This window comes from Hyperoodon ampullatus (genome assembly GCF_949752795.1).
Source record: "Hyperoodon ampullatus genome assembly, chromosome: 3".
NCBI lineage: Eukaryota > Metazoa > Chordata > Mammalia > Artiodactyla > Ziphiidae > Hyperoodon > Hyperoodon ampullatus.
Window position 1 is genome coordinate 100681025 of NC_136916.1, and position 23348 is coordinate 100704372.

At 37.4% G+C, this 23348-nt stretch overlaps 1 protein-coding gene across 1 annotated transcript; it reads right to left on the reverse strand.

Moving 5' to 3' along the window:
• Nucleotides 1-834: 834 nt before the first annotated feature.
• LOC307050019 (large ribosomal subunit protein eL21-like) lies at nt 835-1338 on the reverse strand (the record flags this gene model as incomplete). The annotated part of the gene is made up of 1 exon (XM_079699766.1): nt 835-1338. One exon carries the CDS (start codon nt 1336-1338, stop codon nt 856-858), a length of 483 nt encoding a protein of 160 aa, XP_079555892.1. The 3' UTR covers nt 835-855.
• Nucleotides 1339-23348: the final 22010 nt, after the last annotated feature.

Sequence of the window (23348 nt, forward strand, 5' to 3'; positions counted from 1 at the left end):
GACAAGGTTGCCCACTCTCACCACTATTATTCAACATAGTTTTGGAAGTTTTAGCCACAGCAATCAGAGAAGAAAAAGAAAGAAAAGGAATCCAAATCAGAAAAGAAGAAGTAAAGCTGTCACTGTTTGCAGATGACATGATACTATACATAGAGAATCCCAAAGATGCTACCAGAAAACTACTAGAGCTAATCAATGAATTTGGTAAAATAGCAGGATACAAAATTAATGCACAGAAATCTCTGGCATTCCTATACACTAATGATGAAATGTCTGAAACTGAAATTAAGAAAACACTCCCATTTACCATTGCAACAGAAAGAATAAAATATCTAGGAATAAACCTACCTAAGGAGACAAAAGACCTGTATGCAGAAAATTATAAGACACTGATGAAAGAAATTAAAGATGATACAAATAGACGGAGAGATATACCATATTCTTGGATTGGAAGAATCAACATTGTGAAAATGACCTTACTACCCAAAGCAATTTACAGATTCAATGCAATCCCTATCAAACTACCACTGGCATTTTTCACAGAACTAGAACAAAAAATTTCACAATTTGTATGGAAACCTAAAAGACCCCGAGTAGCCAAAGCAATCTTTTTTTTTTTTTTTGTAAGTAATATCTAGCAGTTTATTAACCAATGGAGTATACTGCACAACCAACTACCTCACATCTTTCAGGAACAAAAACCACTAAATTTGAAAAGTAAAAAGATGTCACCCACTGAATTCAGACACAATTAAAATGTGCTTTAAATATTTGTTTGGGTAAGGGGGTCACACGCTTCTACTCAATTAAGAGAAACATTTATACAGTCCAGGTCTTTTATTTTCTTTACACCCATCATGCCATGAATTCATAGAGAATGGGCTCCAACAGTTCAGGCTCCTTTCCATTGGTTCTCACTAAGTGTGCTTCTCTGGGTGGAGCAGGCTGGCGCTTCAGTTGAACCCAAGTACCTTTCTCTTTGGTTTCCTTCTTTTTCTGATCATTTTCCTCCACCCGTTTCAGGAAGCTATCCTGGCTCTTAGAGTGCTTAATATGCTCGATACGCACATTAATTCTCTTGGCAAGAATCTTGCCCTTAACTTGTTTGTTTACAATGATGCCAACAGCATGCTGGGTAACATTGTAGACTCTCCCAGTTTTGCCATGGTAACATTTGTGGGGCATGCCTTTTTGAACAGTGCCCATTCCCTTGATATCTACAGTATCACCTTTCTTGTAGATTCGCATGTATGTGGCCAAAGGAACAACTCCATGTTTTCTAAAAGGCCTAGAGAACATGTAGTGGGTGCCCCTCCTCTTTCCCTTTGTGTTGGTCATTTTGGCGAATTACTGGAAGATGGTGGTTCTGGCCAAAAAGAAGCCCAAAGCAATCTTGAGAATGAAAAATGGAGCTGGAGGAATCAGGCTCCCTGACTTCAGACTATATTACAAAGCTACAGTAATCAAGACAGTATGGTACTGGCACAAAAAAAGAAATAGAGATCAATGGAACAGGATAGAAAGCCCAGAGATAAACCCACGCACATATGGTTACCTTATCTTTGATAAAAGAGGCAAGAATATCCAGTGGAGAAAGACAGCCTCTTCAATAAGTGGTGCTTGGAAAACTGGACAGGGACATGTAAAAGTATGAGATTAGATCACTCCCTAACACCATACACATAAATAAGCTCAAAATGGATTAAAGACCTAAATGTAAGGCCAGAAACTATCAAACTATTAGAGGAAAACATAGGCAGAACACTCTATGACATAAATCACAGCAAGATCCTTTTTGACCCACCTCCTAGCGAAATGGAAATAAAAACAAAAATAAACAAATGGGACCTAATGAAACTTCAAAGCTTTTGCACAGCAAAGGAAACCATAAACAAGACCAAAAGACAACCCTGAGAATGGGAGAAAATATTTGCAAATGAAGCAACTGACAAAGGATTAACCTTCAAAATTTACAAGCGTCTCATGCAGCTCAATAACGAAAAAACAAACAGCCCAATACAAAAATGGGCAGAAGTCCTGAATAGACATTTCTCCAAGGAAGATATACAGATTGCCAACAAAAACATGAAAGAATGCTCAACATCATTAATCATTAGAGAAATGAAAATCAAAACTACAATGAGATATCATCTCACACTGGTCAGAATGGCCATCTTCAAATAATCTAGAAACAATAAATGTTGGAGAGGGTGTGGAGAAGAGGGAACACTCTTGCACTGCTGGTGGGAATGTAAATTGATACAGCCACTATGGAGAACAGTATGCAGGTTCCTTAAAAAACTACAAATAGAACTACCATACAACCCAGTAATCCCACTAGTGGGCATATACCCTGAGAAAACCATAATTCAAAAAGTGACATGTACCAAAATGTCATTGCAGCTCTATTTACAATAGCCAGGACGTGGAAGCAACCTAAGTGTCTATCAACAGATGAATGGATAAAGAAGATGTGGCACATATATACACTGGAATATTACTCAGCCTTAAAAAGAAATGAAATTCAGTTAGTTGTAGCGAGGTGGATGGACCTAGAGTCTGTCGTACAGAGTGAAGTAAGCCAGAAAGAGAAAAACAAATACTGTATGCTAACACATATATATGGAATTTAAGAAAAAAAATATCATGAAGAACCTAGGGGTAAGACAGGAATAAAGACACAGACCTACTAGAGGATGGACTTGAGGATATGGGGAGGGGGAAGGGTAAGCTGTGACAAAGTGAGAGAGTGGCATGGACATATATACACTACCAAACGTAAAATAGATAGCTAGTGGGAAGCAGCCGCATAGCACAGGGAGATCAGCTTGGTGGTTTGTGACCACCTAGAGGGGTGGGATAGGGAGGGTGGGAGGGAGGGAGATGCAAGAGGGAAGAGATATGGAGACATATGTATATGTATAACTGATTCACTTTGTTATAAAGCAGTAACTAACACACCATTGTAAAGCAATTATACTCCAATAAAGATGTTAAAAAATAAACAAAAAACAAAACAAAACAACAATAAGAAAACACTAGCTGTGAAAGAACACACAACATTGAAGAAATCTCGAGGTTGCTATGGATGGAACATAGGCCATGTGGTGGGGACAAGGGACTAAAACACGAGGCTGAGGCCAAATGTAACTCTGATTGTGAAGGACACTGGATGACAAAGTAAGAGTTCAAAATTTAACTTCTAGGCGAAGGAGCTCCAAGAGGAGTCGGTCAGGAGAGAATGCTGATTTGAATTGCTTCTGGGAAGATCAAGAGCAGTATGAAGATGATGCCAGAGATAGTGGATAAGAGGCCATTGAAACAGTGCAGGCAAAAAAATAATAAAGTCCATCTTTCTGTTTGGTTATTTTTGGTAAAAGTGACTACTGAAAAGGGTTTAGAGGCAGAAAACCAGAGACTGAGGCCTTGCTTTTCACTTATTAGCTGTCACTTAACCTTCTCTGAGTTTTCAGATCCTGTCTATAAAATATGAACAACAATACCTGGAGAATTATGAGGATCGAGCAAAGGCATGCATATGAATGCCCTTTGTAAACTGCCAACATTCTGTGCAAATGTAAAGTAATATCAATATTATCATTATATACTCATCAACCTGATAGTTTATTCAAAACAATTCATTTTTAAGTGTATTTTCCAACTAACAAGGTATCCTATTTTCAGTAATAACACAGGTTGAATAAATCAAATCTCATTAAATAGAAGTCAATTTTTTCCAGTCTCTTGCATTTAATATAAATGATGTAAAATAGTGTGGTAGAAAATAAAATGGATCTGACTAATTATTTGTGATCTACTTGAATTCATTTTTGCCCATGTTTTCTCCAAGTTACATGATCCTTTTACTATCAGTGAAGACTGCAAGTTTCAGATGTGTATACAACCCCCAAAAGTTCTTGTTTAACCTCGCAGTTTTCTTAGCCACACACACACAAAGATAGAAATAGGGAACATTTGTCAAGATGATTTGATATTGTGCAGATGGGCATTATATAAATGCAGATACTGTTGGGATATTTAAAGTACTGTCAATGAAAAGGAGGACATTTTAGTTTCGAACTGACATAGACTCTAGACACAATGATGATAATAGGAGTTAGCAAGACTGTCCATTTATTCCATGCATTAGCAGCTCTGAGTTGTACATTTCCCAGCTACACCATGAGAGGAAGTCATGGCAGGCCTTGAAGGTTCTTCCCCCCCCGCCCAAGAAGAGATAGAAAGAAAATAGCAATTATTTTTTGAATCTATAATAAATTTGCTAAGAATTTGACTTGGAAAAGTAAAAATGGAATTGTGACTACCCTTCCTCTCATTCGTGAGGAGTCAGGAGGATAACTGTTAGAATGATTTGGACAGAAATTTTTAACTAAGCAAAAGGGTTACATGTCAATCAGAAAGTAAGTAATAGGTTGTTTGCATTGATTGGGTCATGTGTCAATATTTTTGGCACCTATAGTTTGAGCAAGACAGTAATCCTTTATATACCGGGTAAATTGCTTTGCATTTCAAATATGCCTTCAATTTAGGAGAGTAAGTGGTAATGAAGTTCAAAAGGTGGCATGTTGTACTTCATATTCAGTGATGGCTGCAAGTGTTTACTTAAGGGTCTACCATTAGAATCCTGCATGGATTTCTTTTACCAACTCTGTCTCTGGTTTAGTAGAGCTGCTACCTACTATGCTATCAGCTCCAAATCAAAAACTTACCTGCTGCCTCGGTTTCCTTTGTCATGACTGTATAATTTTTTTCTTTCAAACACTGTAAGCTGATTATCAATTTGTAACCCCCAAATAATAGTTGGTATTTTATTTATAATGTACACTCTATTTTTTCCATAATGGATCTGAGTCAGAATTACAGGAACATTTTAGTGCATATCTTCATAAATATTTGCACATTTGTGACTGCTTTCTCTCTCAGTGTTTACCTATCTATAAGGATATATTTCCTTCCTGTCTCCTGTCAGCCAGCCCCTTTGGCAATGTCAAGTTGGTTCCTACAGTTAGAAGAAATTAACAACAGCAATATAAATACACTTCTCTACCAAAGGACATTATTTGGCTGAGTAAATCCCAGTAGAGTGATTCAGATAGTTTTTCCAAAGTTAAAAATGAACAATTAAGTGAGATTTTACAAGCTGGTAGAGATAGATAAGTCAAACTTAAGCAAAACCTAGAGCTCAGGCATAGCCATCCAAGAAAGGAGTGATAAATAAGAGAACCGCATGTAATAGCTGCTGGTCCAAGTCAGCAGGGCATCGTCAACAACAACGTGATCTTAAGACACACCAAATGAATGAATGAATGATAAGTGACCTCGGGCATCTAGAAGTTAATTAGTAGAGAAAACAAATAAACAAACAAAATATACTTTCTTTAAGCCATTCCATACTTCTGACAGTTTCAACTTCCTTAGTTTCTTTATCATTTTCCATAGCATATAAAAGCACCTGGCTGATATGCAGAAAAAGAGAGAAAGAACATTTGTGGATGTATTTTTCTTTGTGTTAAGAGGCTATATATTTGTCATAGCAATATTCCCTATAAGCTATTTTATAAACACAGATGAGAAGAAGAGCTTAGATTGTGGTGCCAAAACTAGAATAAGATGTGTGGTCACCTGCAAGGAGGAGGCTGCCTCCCAGGTAGGCATGGGAGTATATGCTTTTGTCTTTTTTTCCACCCAGCCTCCAATCCCACTTGAGCCTCCCTTTGGAAAGCAGCCCCTTCCCTTGTGTGCATTTGTGTTAGGAGTTGTTGCCCACTGCCTTCTATAGGAGCTATGGTGTCCAGATAATCCCCTTCCCTGCCTCAGCATCATCAAGGAGACACACCTGACTCACGCTCAGCAGATTAGACATGCTTTTCTGGGAGGTGAATTTAATGGGGTGCAATGAGAAACATCAGACTCTTCCTGCTTCAGAATCTGTGCTTCAGTTCTTGGTTCCCAGTCCTCCAGAATTCCTCTCTTCTTGCCAGTTTTTCCACCTGATCCTCCAGGTCCCCACTGATTTGGTAGTCCCAGAGATTTCCAGGTAATCAGGAAATTCCCTTCTGGCTCAATATAGACAGCCATTTCTGATGCTTGCAGCTATGAATCCTGATTAATACAGGTAGAGTTAACAGACACAAATCTTGCTTAGAGTGATATTTGGGTACTCAAGCTCCTTGTTGTAAGTGTAGCATGAACTCAACTTGATGAAATTCTCTCTGGCACTAGACGAGTGACCTACTTAGTCCACTGAGATCCATTAGATCTGACAATCAGCAAACACGCACTAAGGGTCACAGATGTAACACCAGAACATAGAACTGCAGGAAATGCTAAAATGAAAGGCAGATTCCACTGTTAACCCAGTGGATGGTATGACCCACTGTGATGCTTTCACTCAGATAGGATAGAATCATAGAAGACTTTCAAACTTTAGGCTGCATAAGAATCACTTTGGAAACTTGCTTAAAAAATGCAATGCCCCACTACTTTATATAAAATAGATAACTAATAAGGACCTACCATATAGTACAGGGAGCTCTACTCAATACCCTGTAATGACCTATATGGGAAAATAATCTAAAAAAGAGTGGATATATGTATATGTTTAACTGATTCACTTTGCTGTACACCCAAAACTAACACAACATTGTAAATCAACTATATCCAATAAAAAATTATTTTTAAAATCCCATGTCCCAATCATCCTCTCAGAAATACTAACCTAAGTGTTATGATTTGAGTCCTACTTCATTTAAAGAATATTCCTTTCTCCCTTCCCAAGTTTCCTACAATTTCTATTAGGAAATTGGGAAAATTGGGAGGAAGAGAGAAAAAAATATTGTCTATAAAAGGACTCTATTACTTAAGAAATGTAACAAATCAACATACAGTAGTGTTGTATCCAAAGTGTACTTAGCCTGCTAGGATTCAATTATGTAGGCTTAGAAAAAGGAAACAAAACAAATAGAGAGAAAAACTATAAACAGTGTAAGCGATTCTTTAGAAAAGGGCATGTGTCGTCAGCCAGGCTCAGCAACACTGCACCTCTCAAAGTGACCATTTCACCAACTGCAGGTGATTCTAGTGTCTATACATGTGGACATTTCTATCAATATGGTCCCCAAACATGCATCAATTACTTTATCAGGTATTCAACCAAGCAAGCAACAATCTGTCCCAAGCTGTCAGAAAAAAATACCACATTGGATTTATCAAGAGACTTCCTTAGGAATCTTCAGGGTAATTTTGCTAGCAGTGATTTTAAGCTACATAATGAGCTCAGAACTTGATCCCCTAGTAAGATGACTCTGCTCTTATTTAGCCCAGCACTGACAGAGGCAATACAGTGTAAATCAGAGGTTAAATGCCTTCATTCTAGAGCCAGATTGATTGAGTTCAAATTCTTGCTCTGGCATTTATTAACTGTGTGACTTTGAGCAAGTTGCTTACCCTTCCATGCTCAGCTTCCTCATCTGTAAAATAGTCTCTCTTTCATAAGGAGGTACTCCAGGTTACAGAGTGGCAAAACCACACGTAAATCTTGGTGCAGATAAAAGATAGAATCCCTTCCTCACTTTTCTCCACTTCCCAAGACCAGAGTCCTGCAACAGGGCGCTCAACTAATGTTGCTGCACTGAAATTCAAGCCAAGTGAAAGCAAGGCAAATGCTGGAAAAACATCTGCCTTGGTTTCAGTTGGCAACCACTGTGGCTGTAAGTAAAGCCACAGTCGCAAGATTCCACATGTGTGCTGAAAAATTCAGCCAAGTCTTTCAGGTACCTAATTATCAGAGTAAGGATCATGACTTGGATTAAAACTGGAAGCCTTCCCTGACCACCAGCCTAGATTGGGTCCCCCAGTGGTATACTCTCAAGGCATCCTCTGATTCTCCATGGTAATACTTAAAACAATTTTATTTAAACAATATTTAGTGCCTATCACTCCTCTGTCCATGATATCATTCAGCCCCATTGCCCCCAGAATGTAAACTCCATGAGGATTCATCCACTTCTATACCACCAATATTTAACATAGTGTTGTGAGCAATTCAGGCACACTCAATGAATATTTCCTGAATAAATGAATGTGTGAATGACAATCATATACATGTATAGATTTAGATATTTTCTATTTTTAAAGTGTAGGCTATGAGTAAGGAATGGGACCAATATCTTTTTCTATATTGTCATTTTTAAAGTCAGCCATTTCTCCACCATACTAAGTGTTCACTCAATTCATCTGAATTCAACCACACTTCTTTAGCACTACCATGTGCTACAGTGCTCAGGATACAAAGATGTTCTCAATGAGTTTATCCTCCCACACATTCCCTTTTCCCATCAAACACACAGGAGGGGGAACTTCATGTTGTTCTTTCATTAAACAAGTCTTTTTCGAGTGATTGTTGTATGCTCTTTCTGTGCCTTCTTTCAATGGTATAGACAAGGACATGTACTCTCTTTGTCATGTATTGTGTGACTTTGCCTGTGAATAATTATTCATTTTCTGCATGAGTATAAATAGGTCCCCTGGTTGAGCCACCTGGGTCTGAGGCAATGATATGTTCTTGTCTACAGAACAGATAACATTGCAGTTAAAGACCTCAAAATCTCACTTACTCAAATGTATTTCTTACTCTCCCAAGTTCTTTGCAAGTTCAATGGCTCTCCAGGGCAGCTCTCTTCCAAGTATCAGTGATCTGATCATTTCCATCTTGTGTCTCTGCTATCTCAACATTTAGCTTGCAAGGCTGCTATGTCAGGGGAGTAGAGACAATGAAGAACTCACATTGCTCTTCTATTCTTTACTCCAGAGAGACATTCTATCTAGAGTCCATTGATCAGAAAGAGTCACATGTCCCTACCTAACTGTAATGGATCCAGGAAGGAGAGGAGAACCAGATATGGTTAAATGCTGAAAGTTTCCACCATGTTGTTGTATCATATTCTTATCAGAAGCAATCTCAATCAGTGGAGTGAACGCTGAGATAATAGTAGACCACTAAAGCTGGACTAGATATTAGGGAGTATCTTCCATTCCCCTATTTTATAATAAAGGAGACTGAGCCTGAAAGATCATCCGTGGCTTCAGAACTACTTAGAGGAAATACCAGAAGTGGAAATTAGGTGTCCAGAATCTCTATCCAGTATATTTTCTCACTGCATAATGATCCTCTCAAAACACAGTCCACGTGGCATTCTATGTGGCTTCCCATCAGTAGGAGGCTGCAGAATGAGATAAAAAACAGAGCCTTTATGGTTCAACCAGAGCCAAGTGTCTCATGTCGGTTGATTAAATGGATTAGAGCTGTCTATCTAATTTCAGTAGAAATTCCATTTCCTTAGACTTTCCATTTTCCATACACTAAGTTATTTTCAGGGAGAATTTCAGTAGGCAGGAAGTAAATTTGTTGAGCCCTGAGGCTTGGATTTTAAATTTTTATTAAGCATGTATGTTGCCCTCCCACATCAAGCAGATAGCTAAATTCTGGTTTGGAAAATTTGCTGGCATTTATTGGGCATATATGAACTGGATTGTATCTTGCAGCACAGTGAGCTTGTTTTATAGGTTATTCTTCTCTATTTATAATTTTTACTGGTGTTGAAAATAGGTTTAAAATTGGGCAGTTTAATTCCCATAATAGCTGAAAACACATTTGGTACAGGGGAAGTTTTCAAAGAGAGTATATTTAAAGTTACCTGATCTAGGGTTCAGTTTATAAGCAGCCAAAGTGTACATAATGTCTGTCTCTCTTCTTTCTCCAGAGTCTCTTCTTCTCACATATTTGTACCAAACATGCTTCTCTACTCAAAGGCCCTTTTCACTCTGACATAAGCGGTGACAAAGAAGGTGATGGTGGCAAACATCTTCTTGGCAGGAGATGGAAACTCATGGTCCCTCAGACAGACATCAACCAAACCCCAAAGTGCCCCCTGACACAAGTGTGCCCTCGAATGTGCTTACAAAGTCCTTTTAGGGGCACAGTAGCCAGAAGCACATCTTCAGGCCATTTCAAGTTCCGGTCAACAGCCACTTCTGGACATTTCCTAGGAAACTTATCTCTGTCCTCTGGCACTCCTTCAGCACAGCCCCTCCCACTCTACCTAGCAGGCTGAATAGTTCTGACACCACACCATTTTCTTTCTAAGTCACACTCACAGTAGCATGGAAGGAAGGAAGGAAGGAAGGAAGGGAAGAAGGAAGGAAGGAAGAGAGGAAAGAAGGAAATTATATTCAAAATAGGATTAGGTCTCATTTTCTTCATCCCTTTCAAGTTATGTTCTTTAGCCCAGTGCCCTCCAGCTGTGCATGGAGATCAGTGACTTTTTCAGATTCAATGCCAATGATCAGTCAGCAAATTGTCTGGCAAGCAGTGCCAAGACACCAGGCAATTGGCTGGTGCCCTCTGATGAATGTACACTTTCCCTCCCCTTCTCTGTAACCCAGTTAGCTACATGAGTCGCCATGACTCTCTCCAGTCCAATCCAATGTCCAAAGTGGGCATTATAGCATACAATTCAATATGTTCCTATTTAGCAGTAGGACAGCTCATGATAGATTTTATCACAATGTTCTATGAATTATTGGGAGTAGAACAGGTAAGGTTTGTCAGGGCAACTAGATCATACTCAAGAGAATGTCCCTTTACATAGCCCCACAGGAGCACAGCATTTCTCTGTAAGACACCATATTTATCCTTGATACCCTTACCTATCACCAGACACTAAATTATGAGACATTGGTCAAGTCACTGAACTTCCCTCAGTTTCACGCCTCTGAACTACTGAGTGGAGATCTTAAGGTACTTGTTCTTCTTTCTCACTTGGTATGTAAGGATAAAAATGAGACATAGTTATAAAATGCTTTGAACAATTATAAAATAACATATGATAATTACATGCTCATTTGTCGCTTGTGGGGGTATTAAACAATACAACCACTGAGAACTAACTTGGAGTATTACTGCATTCGTTGGAATTATATCTGGCTGGCTGTGACAGAAAGTCTAAAATAACAAAGGCTTATACAAGAAATAAGTTCATATTTCTCCAATAAAGTCTCAGGGAATAAAGTCTGTTGCTGGTAAGGCAGCTCCAGGAAGTTACCCAGGTTCCTCCTGGTTCTGACTTCCTTACAGCAGGGCCCTTATGCTCTTAGTCCAAAATGGCCCCTAGACCTTAAGTCAACATATCTGTAATTCTGATACCAGAAACAAGGAAGGGAACAAAGCAAAGGAAATGTCAATGGGTATATGGCAGCTATCTTTTAAGGTCGTATACTGAAAACTGTCATACAACATTTCCACTTACATATCATTAGCCAACATTTAGTTAAATTGTCAGACTTAGCAGCAAGGAAGGGTAGGAAATGTTTCTTCCAGACAACCATGTATCTAACTGAAAATCAAGGAAGAATGAGTTTTAGGGTTGGCAACTAGCAGTTTTTGCTCCACCTAATAAAACTGAACCTGCACATATCTTATGATCCAGCAAGTCCATATCTGGGTGCATGCCTTAGAGAATCTTTATCACACGGCAAGACTGACAAATGGACAGAAATTTTCATTGTGGCACGATGTCAAGTAGTTAAACTGCCTATCATGAGGGGAACGGATAAATAAACTGTGGTTTATTCTCGCTATGGAGCACCATACACCAACATTCATGATTTTAAATAATTAATCTTATTTACTTAAATCAATCTAGATATATCTCGAACAACTTTTGGGGAAAATAGCAAGTTACAAAATATATATGAAGTATGATACTGTTTATACAAATTTTAAAAATACATGAAGCAATACTATGTATTATTTGTGGACAAAAATACATTTATAGAAAATGTTTAAAATATGTCTGGAAATGGTATGAACGTCAGAGTAACTACCCCAAGAGAGAAGGGGGGGAAGGATGGGAGAGTGGGCTTTAACTGTATTCTATAACATCTTCTTTAAAAACAAGCAAAAACAAAGAAAGTTCTGAAGCAAAATGGCAAATTGTTAACTTCTATTAAATCTGGGCTATGAGTATTTTGATATCTGCTTTGTTATTGTCATCATGTTTGAAACATTTCATGATTATAAACAGAACACTTAGTTATAGAATATTAGGCACAGCACAGGGTGGTGTTATTGATGGCAGTTGCTGTTTCTTGGCGCATACAGAAATTTCTTATGGCAGAGATAGATTTGTGTATAAGTCTGTGATGGTTAAGAAACATTCTTGGCTCATACAGAAATTTCTTATTGCATTAGTTCTGCAGCCATGCAGTAGGTATCAGTTGCATAAATACAATGGACAGTGAAGGTCTGTCTAGTGGTATACATATATTGACTTCCAAAAATCATTGGAAAGAACTTGGGACAACCTCTCTTCTGGAAGCTTCCCTGAATAAAAGGAAACAGGCAGCAGTAGGACCCATCGCCAGCCCGTTGCTCCAACCTCATCTTCCTCCACTCACTACTTTATTCTCCATACTTGGTGACACCAATTGTCTTTTTGAAGCTTCAGTCGTTTAAACTTATTGTTTCTCTTACCTAGTATACCTTTCCCCATGCAGCCTCTTTCTCAACACTCAAGGCTCAGTTTAAAAGACACCTTCTCAGAGAGGCCACCCAGGATCACCCTAACTAAAGTTGATTCCCCAACTCCTACCAATATCACTCTCTATTCCACTACCATGCTTTATTTTAAAATTTCCTTCACATTGATTATCATGATCTGAAATTATTCTAATGATTTTTAATGTATTTGTCATCCGCCACAAAGTGCAAGCTCCATGGGGGTAGGTACTTGATCCATTTTGTTTACTGCTGTATCTCCAGAATCTAGAACAGTAGAGACTTGGCACTATTGGCTCTCAGTAAGTAGTTGTTGAATGAATAATAAATGTCAGCACATGTTATAACCTCTAAAAATCAAGGAGGGAAGCTTAGAGGTTTTTCCCTACTTGGTTTAGGGAAATTAATGACCCTAGAGGCCAATAATTTCAAGAAAGCATAGTTTTGTTATTGTTTTTTGTTTTAATAGACTTTTTAGAGCAGTTTTAGCTTTACAGAAAAATCATGTAGAAAGTACAGAGAGTTCCCATATACCCCTTTGTCCCTTCACACACACCTTGCATTAATGTGGTACATTTGTTATAATTGATGAGCCAATACCAATACGTTATTATTAATTGAAGCCCATAGTTTACATTAGGGTTTGCTCTTTGTGTTGCACAATGTACAGGTTTTGACAAATGCATAAAGTCATGTATGCACCATTACTGTATCATACAGAATAGTTTTGCCACCCTAAAAATTCTCTGTGCTTCACCTATTCATCCCCCTACCCTTCCCCTGAAGTCCTGGCAACCATTGATCTTTTTGCTGTCTCTCTGGTTTTACCTTTTCCAGAATGTCATGAAGTTGGAATCATATAGTATGTATCCTTTTTAGATTGGCTTCTTTCACTTAGCAATATGCATTAAAGATTCATCCATGTATTTTCCACTCTTTATAGCTCATTTCTTTCATTGCTATTGTAATGTACTGTATTGTAATATTTATACTTAAATATAAAATGTATGTTTATTTTATTTTAATGAATAATGATCCATTGTATATATGTTTCATAGTTTATCCATTCACCTACTGAAGGACATCTTGGTAGTTTCCAATTTTTTGCAATAATGGATAAAGTTGCTATATATATATATATATATATATATATATTGCGGTATGCGGGCCTCTCACTGTTGTGGCCTCTCCTGTTGCGGAGCACAGGCTCTGGACGCACAGGCTCAGCGGCCATGGCTCACGGGCCCAGCCGCTCCGCGGCATGTGGGATCTTCCCGGACCGGGGCAGGAACCCGTGTCCCCTGCATCGGCTGGCAGACTCTCAACCACTGCGCCACCAGGGAAGCCCAAGTTGCTGTAAATATTAATGTGCAAGTTTTCGTGTGGACCTAAGTTTTCAACTCATTTGGGTAAATGCACAGGAGCACGGTTGCTGGATTATACGGTAAGCTTATGTTTGTAATAAACTGCCAAGCTGTCTTCCAAAGTGGCTCTACCATTCTGCATTCCCACCAGCAATGAATGAGAGTTCATGTTGCTCCACATCCTTGTCAGCATTTGATATTGTCAGTGTTTTGTATTTTAGCTATTTTAGTAGTGTATCTGGTAGTGTATCTCATTGGTGTTTTAATTTAAATTCCCTAAAGACATATAATCTTGAGCATCTTTCATAGGCTTATTTTTTCCATCTCTGTATCTTCTTTGGTGCGGTACTATTCACCTCTTTTACCCATTTTTAAAAAATGGATTGTTTTCTTATTGTTGAGTTTTAAGAGTTCTTCATATATTTCAGATATAAGTCCTTTATTAGATATGTATTTTGCAAATAATTTTCTCCCAGTTTGTGGCTTGTCTTTATTCTCTTAAGAAAGCACTAGTTGTCATAGAGACAGTTGCCTCAATAACTTTACCTAGTGTATTCCTAATGTCCTCTGAGAGCCCAAGCGTGCCTGGCTCTTTGCTTCCAGTGCCTGATTTCTGTTCCTCTACACCCATTTTGCCTCATAGCACTGACATTAGGAGGGCAGGTGGGAAAGCAAAACATCAAGTATTATACCAGTTTCTCTGAATTCATCATATGAAAGACATTGATTTAAAATTGACTAGTAGTTATCCAAAGAATCTGTACAATCTATTCCAGAGGATGGGGCAGAGACTTGTACCTATAAGAAGGTACAGTTTACTAATTTTTTCTCTTTTGTACTATATTAAAAGCTTCTAATTCCATTGCTAGAGATACTTCCCTTTCGCAATCCTGTGCCACCCCTTCCCACCCTTCAGAAAGGGGGGAATTCAGGGAGACAATGCATTTACAGTTAACTCTCACTAGGAGAACACAAGTTTGTGGAGAAACTTCATCAGCAGCTATTGTTAAAGAAAACTCTTCTGCTAGTTCTCCTGGAGATTATTGAGATACATAATAATCATTTATTGACATAAAGTCCTATACCTACAGAAACAAATTGCTTTCCTTTAAAGTCTTGGCAATCAAACATCCTCTGATTAAACTCTAAATTAAAAACCTCTCCACTGATTACTAGCCTGCTTATAAATTTCAGTTTCCAAATGCCATGGGACTATGTTCTTGGTCTTGGGTATATTATTTCTTCCAATAGACTCCTATATGCACAAAAAGGTTCATGCAATTTTAGAGGTTCCATTACAGATCCCCAAAGAGGATTTATTTTCCTTGTTTCTTCCTGGTTTCAGGCACAGTAACTAGAGTTCTCAAAGGAAATTCCATTGTCATGCTAAAATTTGAAATAGCAAATAAAAATTTTTTTTATTATTTAATAACAGCATAAGTTATTTTCAAAGGGGAAACAAGGTAGGTGTTATTTTGAAAAAGGAGTGAAGATAGTGAAAAAAATAAATATTGCTTAGTTTCCAATTCTTGAGGGCATCGTTTCCAAAATGCCTCATTTGTATATCATTTGAATGTCCAAAATTGACTCCTTTCATAGATGGAGTAGACACCCTCTGTGACTTGCTTAGAGAACCTTCAGAGTAGCCTCCAAACTAAAACTATTTTCTTCACCGAGTTGTCTCTGTGCCCAAAATCCCTACCAGGTATGTTTTCCCTTCGTGCCTCTACATTCCTTATAAGAATTCTCCTACTCCCTGCTGCTCACAAAGCAACAAAGTTGATAATGTACATTATAATATTGGAGCAAATAATATATTAGATTATCAATAGTTTATTATTTTTGTCATTTCATAGTATTCCATTGTATTATGTTCCACAATCTGTTCATCCATTTACCAGTTGATGACTATTTGAATTTTTTCCACTTGGGACTATTATGTATAAAGCTGCTATGAACAATTCATATACAAGTCTTTGTACGAAGGTATGCTTTCATTCTTCTTGGATAAATAACCAGAAGTGAGATTGCTGGATCATATGGTAAATGCATCTTTAATCTCATAGGAAATGGTCAAACTGTTTTCCAAGTGGTTTACTATTGTACATTCCCCCCAGCAATGTATGAGGGTTCTAGTTTCTCCTCGTCCTCAAGGCAAGTAACTTATAGAGGAGGATAGAAAGAATAACAGAAGGAGATAGAGGGATTGGTACAATATGAAGCCCTTGTCAGGATCTCCCTGTATTGGGAGCTACCTCCCAACAGCTGCCCTTCTCTCTCATCTACCTCACTCACCTCTACCTGCAGATGCTCAGAAATGGGTATTGCCCTAGTAGGAATTGTCCCTGGATGAGACAAAGGTCTGCCTTAGATTATCAAAGTTGTTTTGTAGCCTATCTACCTGTTTCCTTTCCCCTGCCTTTTCAGATTTCTCAGTCCTCCTGACCCTTTTGCCTTCATTCGAAGCCTTTACCTCTTTGGATCTTAGTTAGTTGTGCCCTCCTGGTTGTCACCTGTCCAGTGGGCCTGTTTTACCTTCCCTTTTCATTGCTGCCTGGACTTGGGCTCCTTACGCATGAACCTACTTTGCTCAGCCTGGTGGCTTTACTCTTCAACTCTTTTTGCAAACTGGCCTAAGCTAATTTGCTCACATGTATTTTGACCTTTTTGGTATATAATTATAGTTACTATATATAATTACAGTTATAGCCTCTTCAATAAGAGTACGTTTCTGACCAAAGTCTCCCAAATGTGTTGACATTTATTAAACATTTACTAGCAAGCAGGCATAGAACATTTTGTACAGTTTGCTCCATAAGTTCAAAGAAACAAATTCTCTGTGTCTTAAGTGTGCCTGCCACACCTTGTATGAGAGATGGTCATCATCTAGTCACCCCTGAAAACTGAATTTCTGATTAGGACAGTGCATAGCATGTGACTCAAACTAAGAAGTACCTACATACATCACACATGTTGCTTTTTTTTTTCTTTTTGCAGAATTATTTTAAAGTAAATTATAGATATCATAACAGCTCTTGAACCCTGCCTTTGAAATAACATATATTGAGTACCCACCACATACCCGGCAGTCTGCTAGGTGTTTTAAAATTTCATTTATATTCTTCAATTAGAAAATTATATAATAACTCAATGAAGCAGGTATCATTGTATGTCCCTGTTTTACAAATAAGAACTGTAATTTACCCAAAGTCATTTGAAGTGATAGAGCTCTAGTTCAAATCTAAGTCTACCTACCCTCAAAGCGATATTTCAGCCATCTTTCAGTTTAAGCAATATAAACATAGTTTTTTAGTATCCACTCAAAGATGTAACTAACTCAGTGTTTATTAATCTTTCTTATACTTTCTGATTAATGAATACCTACCTTGGAGAATGTGATGAAAGCACTGGCATCTCTCCTATCAGAATGGACATACATGGCTTATTTTATCAATAACTTCAAGAAATTTGTGAAAACTTCACCTTTCCTCCCTATGCCCACATGAATCTCAGATTAAGAATCCCTGCAATAAGGAACATGAAGTGTTTCCCTACTTTAGGACTGTAATCTACACTATTTGCTCTGGTTCCTCTGTTTGTACTTCTGAACATGTTACTTGTTTCTAAGGTACAGAAGCATTTACCCTTTCTGTAATGGTGATCCTATTTCTTTGGTTTAAAATGTCCCTAGACATAGGCAGTCAATCTGCAGATATTAGCAGCAGAAACCCCTTCTTGGTGACTATACTTTGTACTTACAAGGTATAGTTTTCCCTGAATTCATACCTCAGAAACTGTACTTAATGAGTACAAAGCCACTGTGAAAATAGGGTCTTTAACCCAAAGACCACATCCCTGCCCATTCAGAGGTCAACTGATGCCTGACAGGTTACTTCAGAGAACTGGCCATGAAAAAGCATGACCTTTATCACCTCAGCACAACAGCACACCTGTATTTTTCTGTTGCCCTCCAGGTTCTTCAATGCTTTTGATATTATATGAACTTTCCTAGGCTTGGCATGTTGCCAGGGCTCTGTGTCATGTGACCAAGGGCCTTCTCTAAAAAGAATGCACAAACCACTCATTAGCATAATTTAAACATTAATTATGAAAACAGTCCCCCAAATGCCATGAAAGCAAATAAACCGCTGAGCAACTGCCAAGCAAACTATTTTACTGCTGAGGTTCAGAAAAACAATAGAATGATTATCAAAAATGCATTACTAGGCCTAGTTATATTTCACACAATATTTGATAATCCATAGGGCCCACGTCTGTTTGCCCATAAATAAGATATACAATTAATGGTTCTCTTTTATCTGACACATCATAGTGAATCTGTGAGAACATCACTTAACCTCTTCAATCCATCTTTCAACTACTGTATACTTACATATAGGAATGAACGGAAATGTAACTTTCTTGATTTTATTCTGTGAATATGTACTTTTGTGTTGCCTCTGATAGAGTGAAAAATGTATATTCAAATACAGAAAAATTGCTATTGTCGTACGTTAAGAAAGATTCTGAAGCTTATTAAAATGTAATAAACTACTGAATTTGGCATTTTTGGTACTTGTTGAATCCATTCCAAGGTATTTCATTATTCGGAATTACTAGAAGAACCTCATCACAGGCTAGCTTTTCCAATAACTCAATCTTGAGGCATGAGTAGAAATTATAGCCTGAAAATGAAGCTATAATGTAAACTGAACATATATGAGTTTTATCCTAGGCAGAAAATAACCTAGTGTTATAACTAATCTCTGTTTTAAAAAAAAAAAGTGCTTTTAAATCATTCAACACTGATTCTTAAAAGAAGCTATTATCTATAACGTGACCATCAAACAAGTTTTGGTAAAACCAGATATAGGCAACACTGTGAGAAGTTGCATTTTCCTAAGAAACTATCTTTTTCTTCCCTCTCTAATATTCATAGCATTTTGATTTTAGTTTTTAATCTCATTTACAAAATTTAAGATTCAATGGGTCAATTAATTTTTCTCATATATAAAATGGGGACAATAATAGTAACTACAGGCACACTTTGGAGACATTGCAGGTTTCGTTCCAGACCACTGCAATAAAACAAATACCGAAATAAAGTGAGTCACACAAATATTTTGGTTTCCCAGTGCATGTAAAAGTTATGTTTATATTATACTGTAGTCTTTTAAGTGTGCACTATATTAAAAAAAAAATGCCTTAATTTTAAAATACTTTATTGCTAAAAAATGCTAACCATCACTGAGCCTGCTACAAGTTGTAATCCTTTTGCAATTGTAACATCAAAGATCACTGATCACAGGTCACCACAACAAATATAACAATGAAAAAGCTTGAAACATTGTGAGAATTACCAAAATGTGACACAGAGATATGAAGTGAGCAAATGTTACTAGAAAAATGGTGCCAACAAACTTGCAGTGTTGCCACAAACCTCCAATTTGTAAAAACTCAGTATCTGTGAAGCACAGTAAAGTGAAAAAATAAAACCAGGTATGTCTGTACTCAACTGGCTTCTTGAGAAAATTAAATATAATAATGCATGTAAAGATCCTGGCATGGAAGACTTCTAGGTTCAGCTCCAACATGGAAAAATCTTGGATGTTGTCACTCCTGTCTCTATAATAAGAAAAAGCTGGACAAATAAAAAATCAACAACTCTTTTGGATTCATAAGAGAAATGAGGTCACAAGGCAAACCAGCACCCACAATCTGGAAAGACAAACAAGTCTAGGGGGTCACAGCCAAGATCTGCTTACCTGGAACAGAACAGCTGGAGTCATAAACTAGTAAGAACACTTAAATGATAATTTTGATGAATTGTTGAAGGCTGAGTCTGGACTAACATGAGAGTGAGAAACTCTCGGGGGCTGCAGTCTTAGGAAGGCCCCCACACTCTCATGGGTTTTACCTCCAGGAATCTCACAAAGTTCTCATGGTGAAAATCAGCAAAAGATCTCCTAGTTCATGGCTCTGGCTTTGGCAGGAGTTAGAGAAAAGTAATCACTCTGTAGTAAACCCAGACCTTCTCCATAACAAAGGCCTACTCTCAAAGACAGAAGACTTTGCCAGAGCCTTATCTCAGCTGGGGGATATTCCCCCAATAGCCTTCCTGTCTCACCTAAGATTAAAAAGAAAAATCTACAGGGGTCAGGGCTTCAAAGAAATAGGAATGCTGAAGCCAAAGAAGTGAATGGGGGAGGAGAAGAAAGCTATACCATGGAGAAATACTTGTGAAGATTGCTTCCCAGAGACACAGTCTCTCTAAAAGACTAAGATTTATTCACAAGATTATAGAACACTTCCCTTCCCCCATACCTGGCCATCACATTAACAAGGCTCCTATTGATATATAATAGTGATATATTATAGCTAAAGAGCTGCAAGCTGCAGACTCCCTCTGGGAAGGAGTATTTAGGGAAGCCTAAAGTCAAGAAAGGAGACAAAAACTAGGACAATGGAGAAATTTAAACCCTCTATTATTTATAGCCACAGAAAATATTAAACATAGTCCAACTACTAGATGGATTTATATATCTCCTTACACTCAATCCTATTTACCTCAGTTCCTATTACTCAATACATTTTTGCTTTCAACAGAAATTACAAGGCTAGTGGGAATGAAAAAGTTACAGACATTTTGGAAGACAACTTGGCAGCTTTTATAAAGCTAAACATAGAATTACCATATAATCCAGCAATCACACTTGTATATATTTACCCAACTGATTTGAAAACTATGTCCACACATAAACCCGCATATAAACACTTACAGAAGCTTTACTCATAATCGCCCAAAACTGGATGCAACCATGATGTCCTTTAGAGGAAAATAGATAAATAAACTATGGCACATCCATATAATGGAATATTATTCATACACTAAAAAGAATGAGCTATCAAGCCACAGAAAGACATGGATTACATAAATATATATTACTAAGTGAAGGAAGCCACTCTGCAAAGGCTAAATACTTTAAGATCTCAATTGCACGATATTCTATAAAATGCAAAACTATAGAGATGGTAAACAGATCAGTGATCACAGGGGTTCAGAGCAGGGGTATTAGTAAGTGGCACACAGGTGATTTTTTTTAGGGCAGTCTAATTGTTCTGTATGACACTGTAATTATGGATACACGACAAGATGTATTTGTCAAAACTCATAGAAATTTGCAGCACAGAAGCAAACCTTAATATATAAACATTAAAAAAAAAACATTTAGAATGTTGGAGGTTCCCAGGATGAATTGTAGAATGTGACAAAATAATCTAACTGTATTACAAATATATGTAACAACCTCACTGAAGGAGGTAGGGTGAAAAGGTCTTTATCTTTGTAACTATGGAAATGAGTACAGTCTGCATGACTAAAGGCAATAGAAACTGCACATAAGTACTGTACTCTAGTTGATTAAGTTGCTTCCCATAGAGGCATGGGTTAACAATTCTGCAACCACTACTTATAAGCAAGAGGTTGAGGCTAGAATGATCCATGATGTAATGGATTCGAGTTAGAAACATCAGTATTAATTCATATTTAGTTCAATATAGATATTGATGGTTACATGTAGAAATATTTATAAATATGTGTATATACAGATGTTAGTATACACATATGTTTCCTTGCTATGTCAGCTAAGAGGGGGGAAAACCGACAACATCCCAGTAGCAATGAGCACATCTAGCACCCAGATCTTGATTTCTAATTCTCCATTGAAAGGAACCAGGGATCCTAGAGAAATTGCTGAGTTTAGGACTGAGGCAGGAAATATACAAGATGAAGCTGACGCATCTTGTAGTGTCAGAAAGTAAGCAAGTGCTCAAAAAAGAAAAGAAACCCACAATAATCAGGGCATGTTAAAGGGACTTGGAAGCCAATTAACAGAGCTCCCTATTGCCAAAGTTGGAACAAATTAAGCAGGAAAATAAATAATGTTAGATTATAATAAAAAATAAGCAAATACCATGAGTCCATATTGATATAACAAATCATTTGGATAAATAAATAAGTTGGGGAGAGCAGACAAATCCCTCATGTAGAAAAATTCTAAATAATTTATGTATCTACTCCACCCTCAATGAGGTAGAACATAACTCCTTACTTGTTAAATGTGGGCTATACGTAGTGACTTCTTCCAAAGAACAGTATGGAAGGGGTTAGGGAGGGAGGGAAATTGTAACTTTACAGTTGAGAGAACCTGACACACACTACCTCAGCTAGGTGGTCAAGGTTAACATCGATAATGATGTCATCTTGACAGCATGAACCCTTGATCTGACATGATGAGAATGAAACTTTATTCTGTAAAGTATCTTCCTATTATCTTATTAAAGTATGTCTGTTATCTTCCTCCCCAAACCCATAACTTCAGACTAACCATGAGAAATATCAGAAAAATACAAATAGAAGAACATTCTACAATCTATACCTGACCATATTCCTTACAACCATCAAGATCATCAAAAACAAGGAGTTTAAGAAACTGTCACACCAAGAGGAGCCTAAGGAGACAGGACAACTAAATGTAATGTGTTATTCGGGATAGGATCCTGGAATAGAAAAAGGACATTAGATAAAACTAAAGGAAATCTGAATAATGAATTTTAGTTAATATGTATAAATATTGGCTCATTAAATGTGATAAATGTACCATATTAATGCATATGTACCAGATGTAGCATTACATGTACATATAATTAATTATTAATAGGTGGAATTGGGTACAGGGTATATGTGAACTCTCTGTACTATCTCCTTAATCTTTCTATACACCTAAAATTATTCTAAAACTAGAAGTTTATTTTTTAAAAAAGGACCTGACATGGGTCCTTCCTCATAAGAAGTACTTGATAAAGGTCCGCTGTTATCATCTACATGATAAATACTACGTTTTCAGGGATTTCTGTGGTCAAAGAGTAGTCAGATAATTATTAGATATTTGAATAGACTATTGATTGTAATTAACCTGAATAATTCAGAAATTAAAAGGAATTGCTGAACCATGAATTAGCCAGATTATTTGTCTCCCATTTTGCTTATGAGTCAACCATAGAATAAACAGTCAAAATTTGAGGTAGAAAAAAAGCAAATCTTAAGTGATTTCCCTCTTACCACCCAAAGGAAACGTGAACAGTATTGCCTCCTGATTAAAAACCCTGTATTGCTTTCAGGGTGGTGTCATCCAATACACTTCTGAAGGCTTGTGCACAGTCCTCTTAGTGCCATTTACATTTCAGTAGTGAACTCCTACAGATCTAAAGACCCTGAAGATACAAGCAGGCATCCAATACTACTAAGGCCCAGAGAGGCTCTGGAAAAATATGAGAAGGGATAAGGTATGTGAATAAGAATGATAGACTATTTCATTGGAAGAGTAATTGAATTGTCTGCTTTAAAA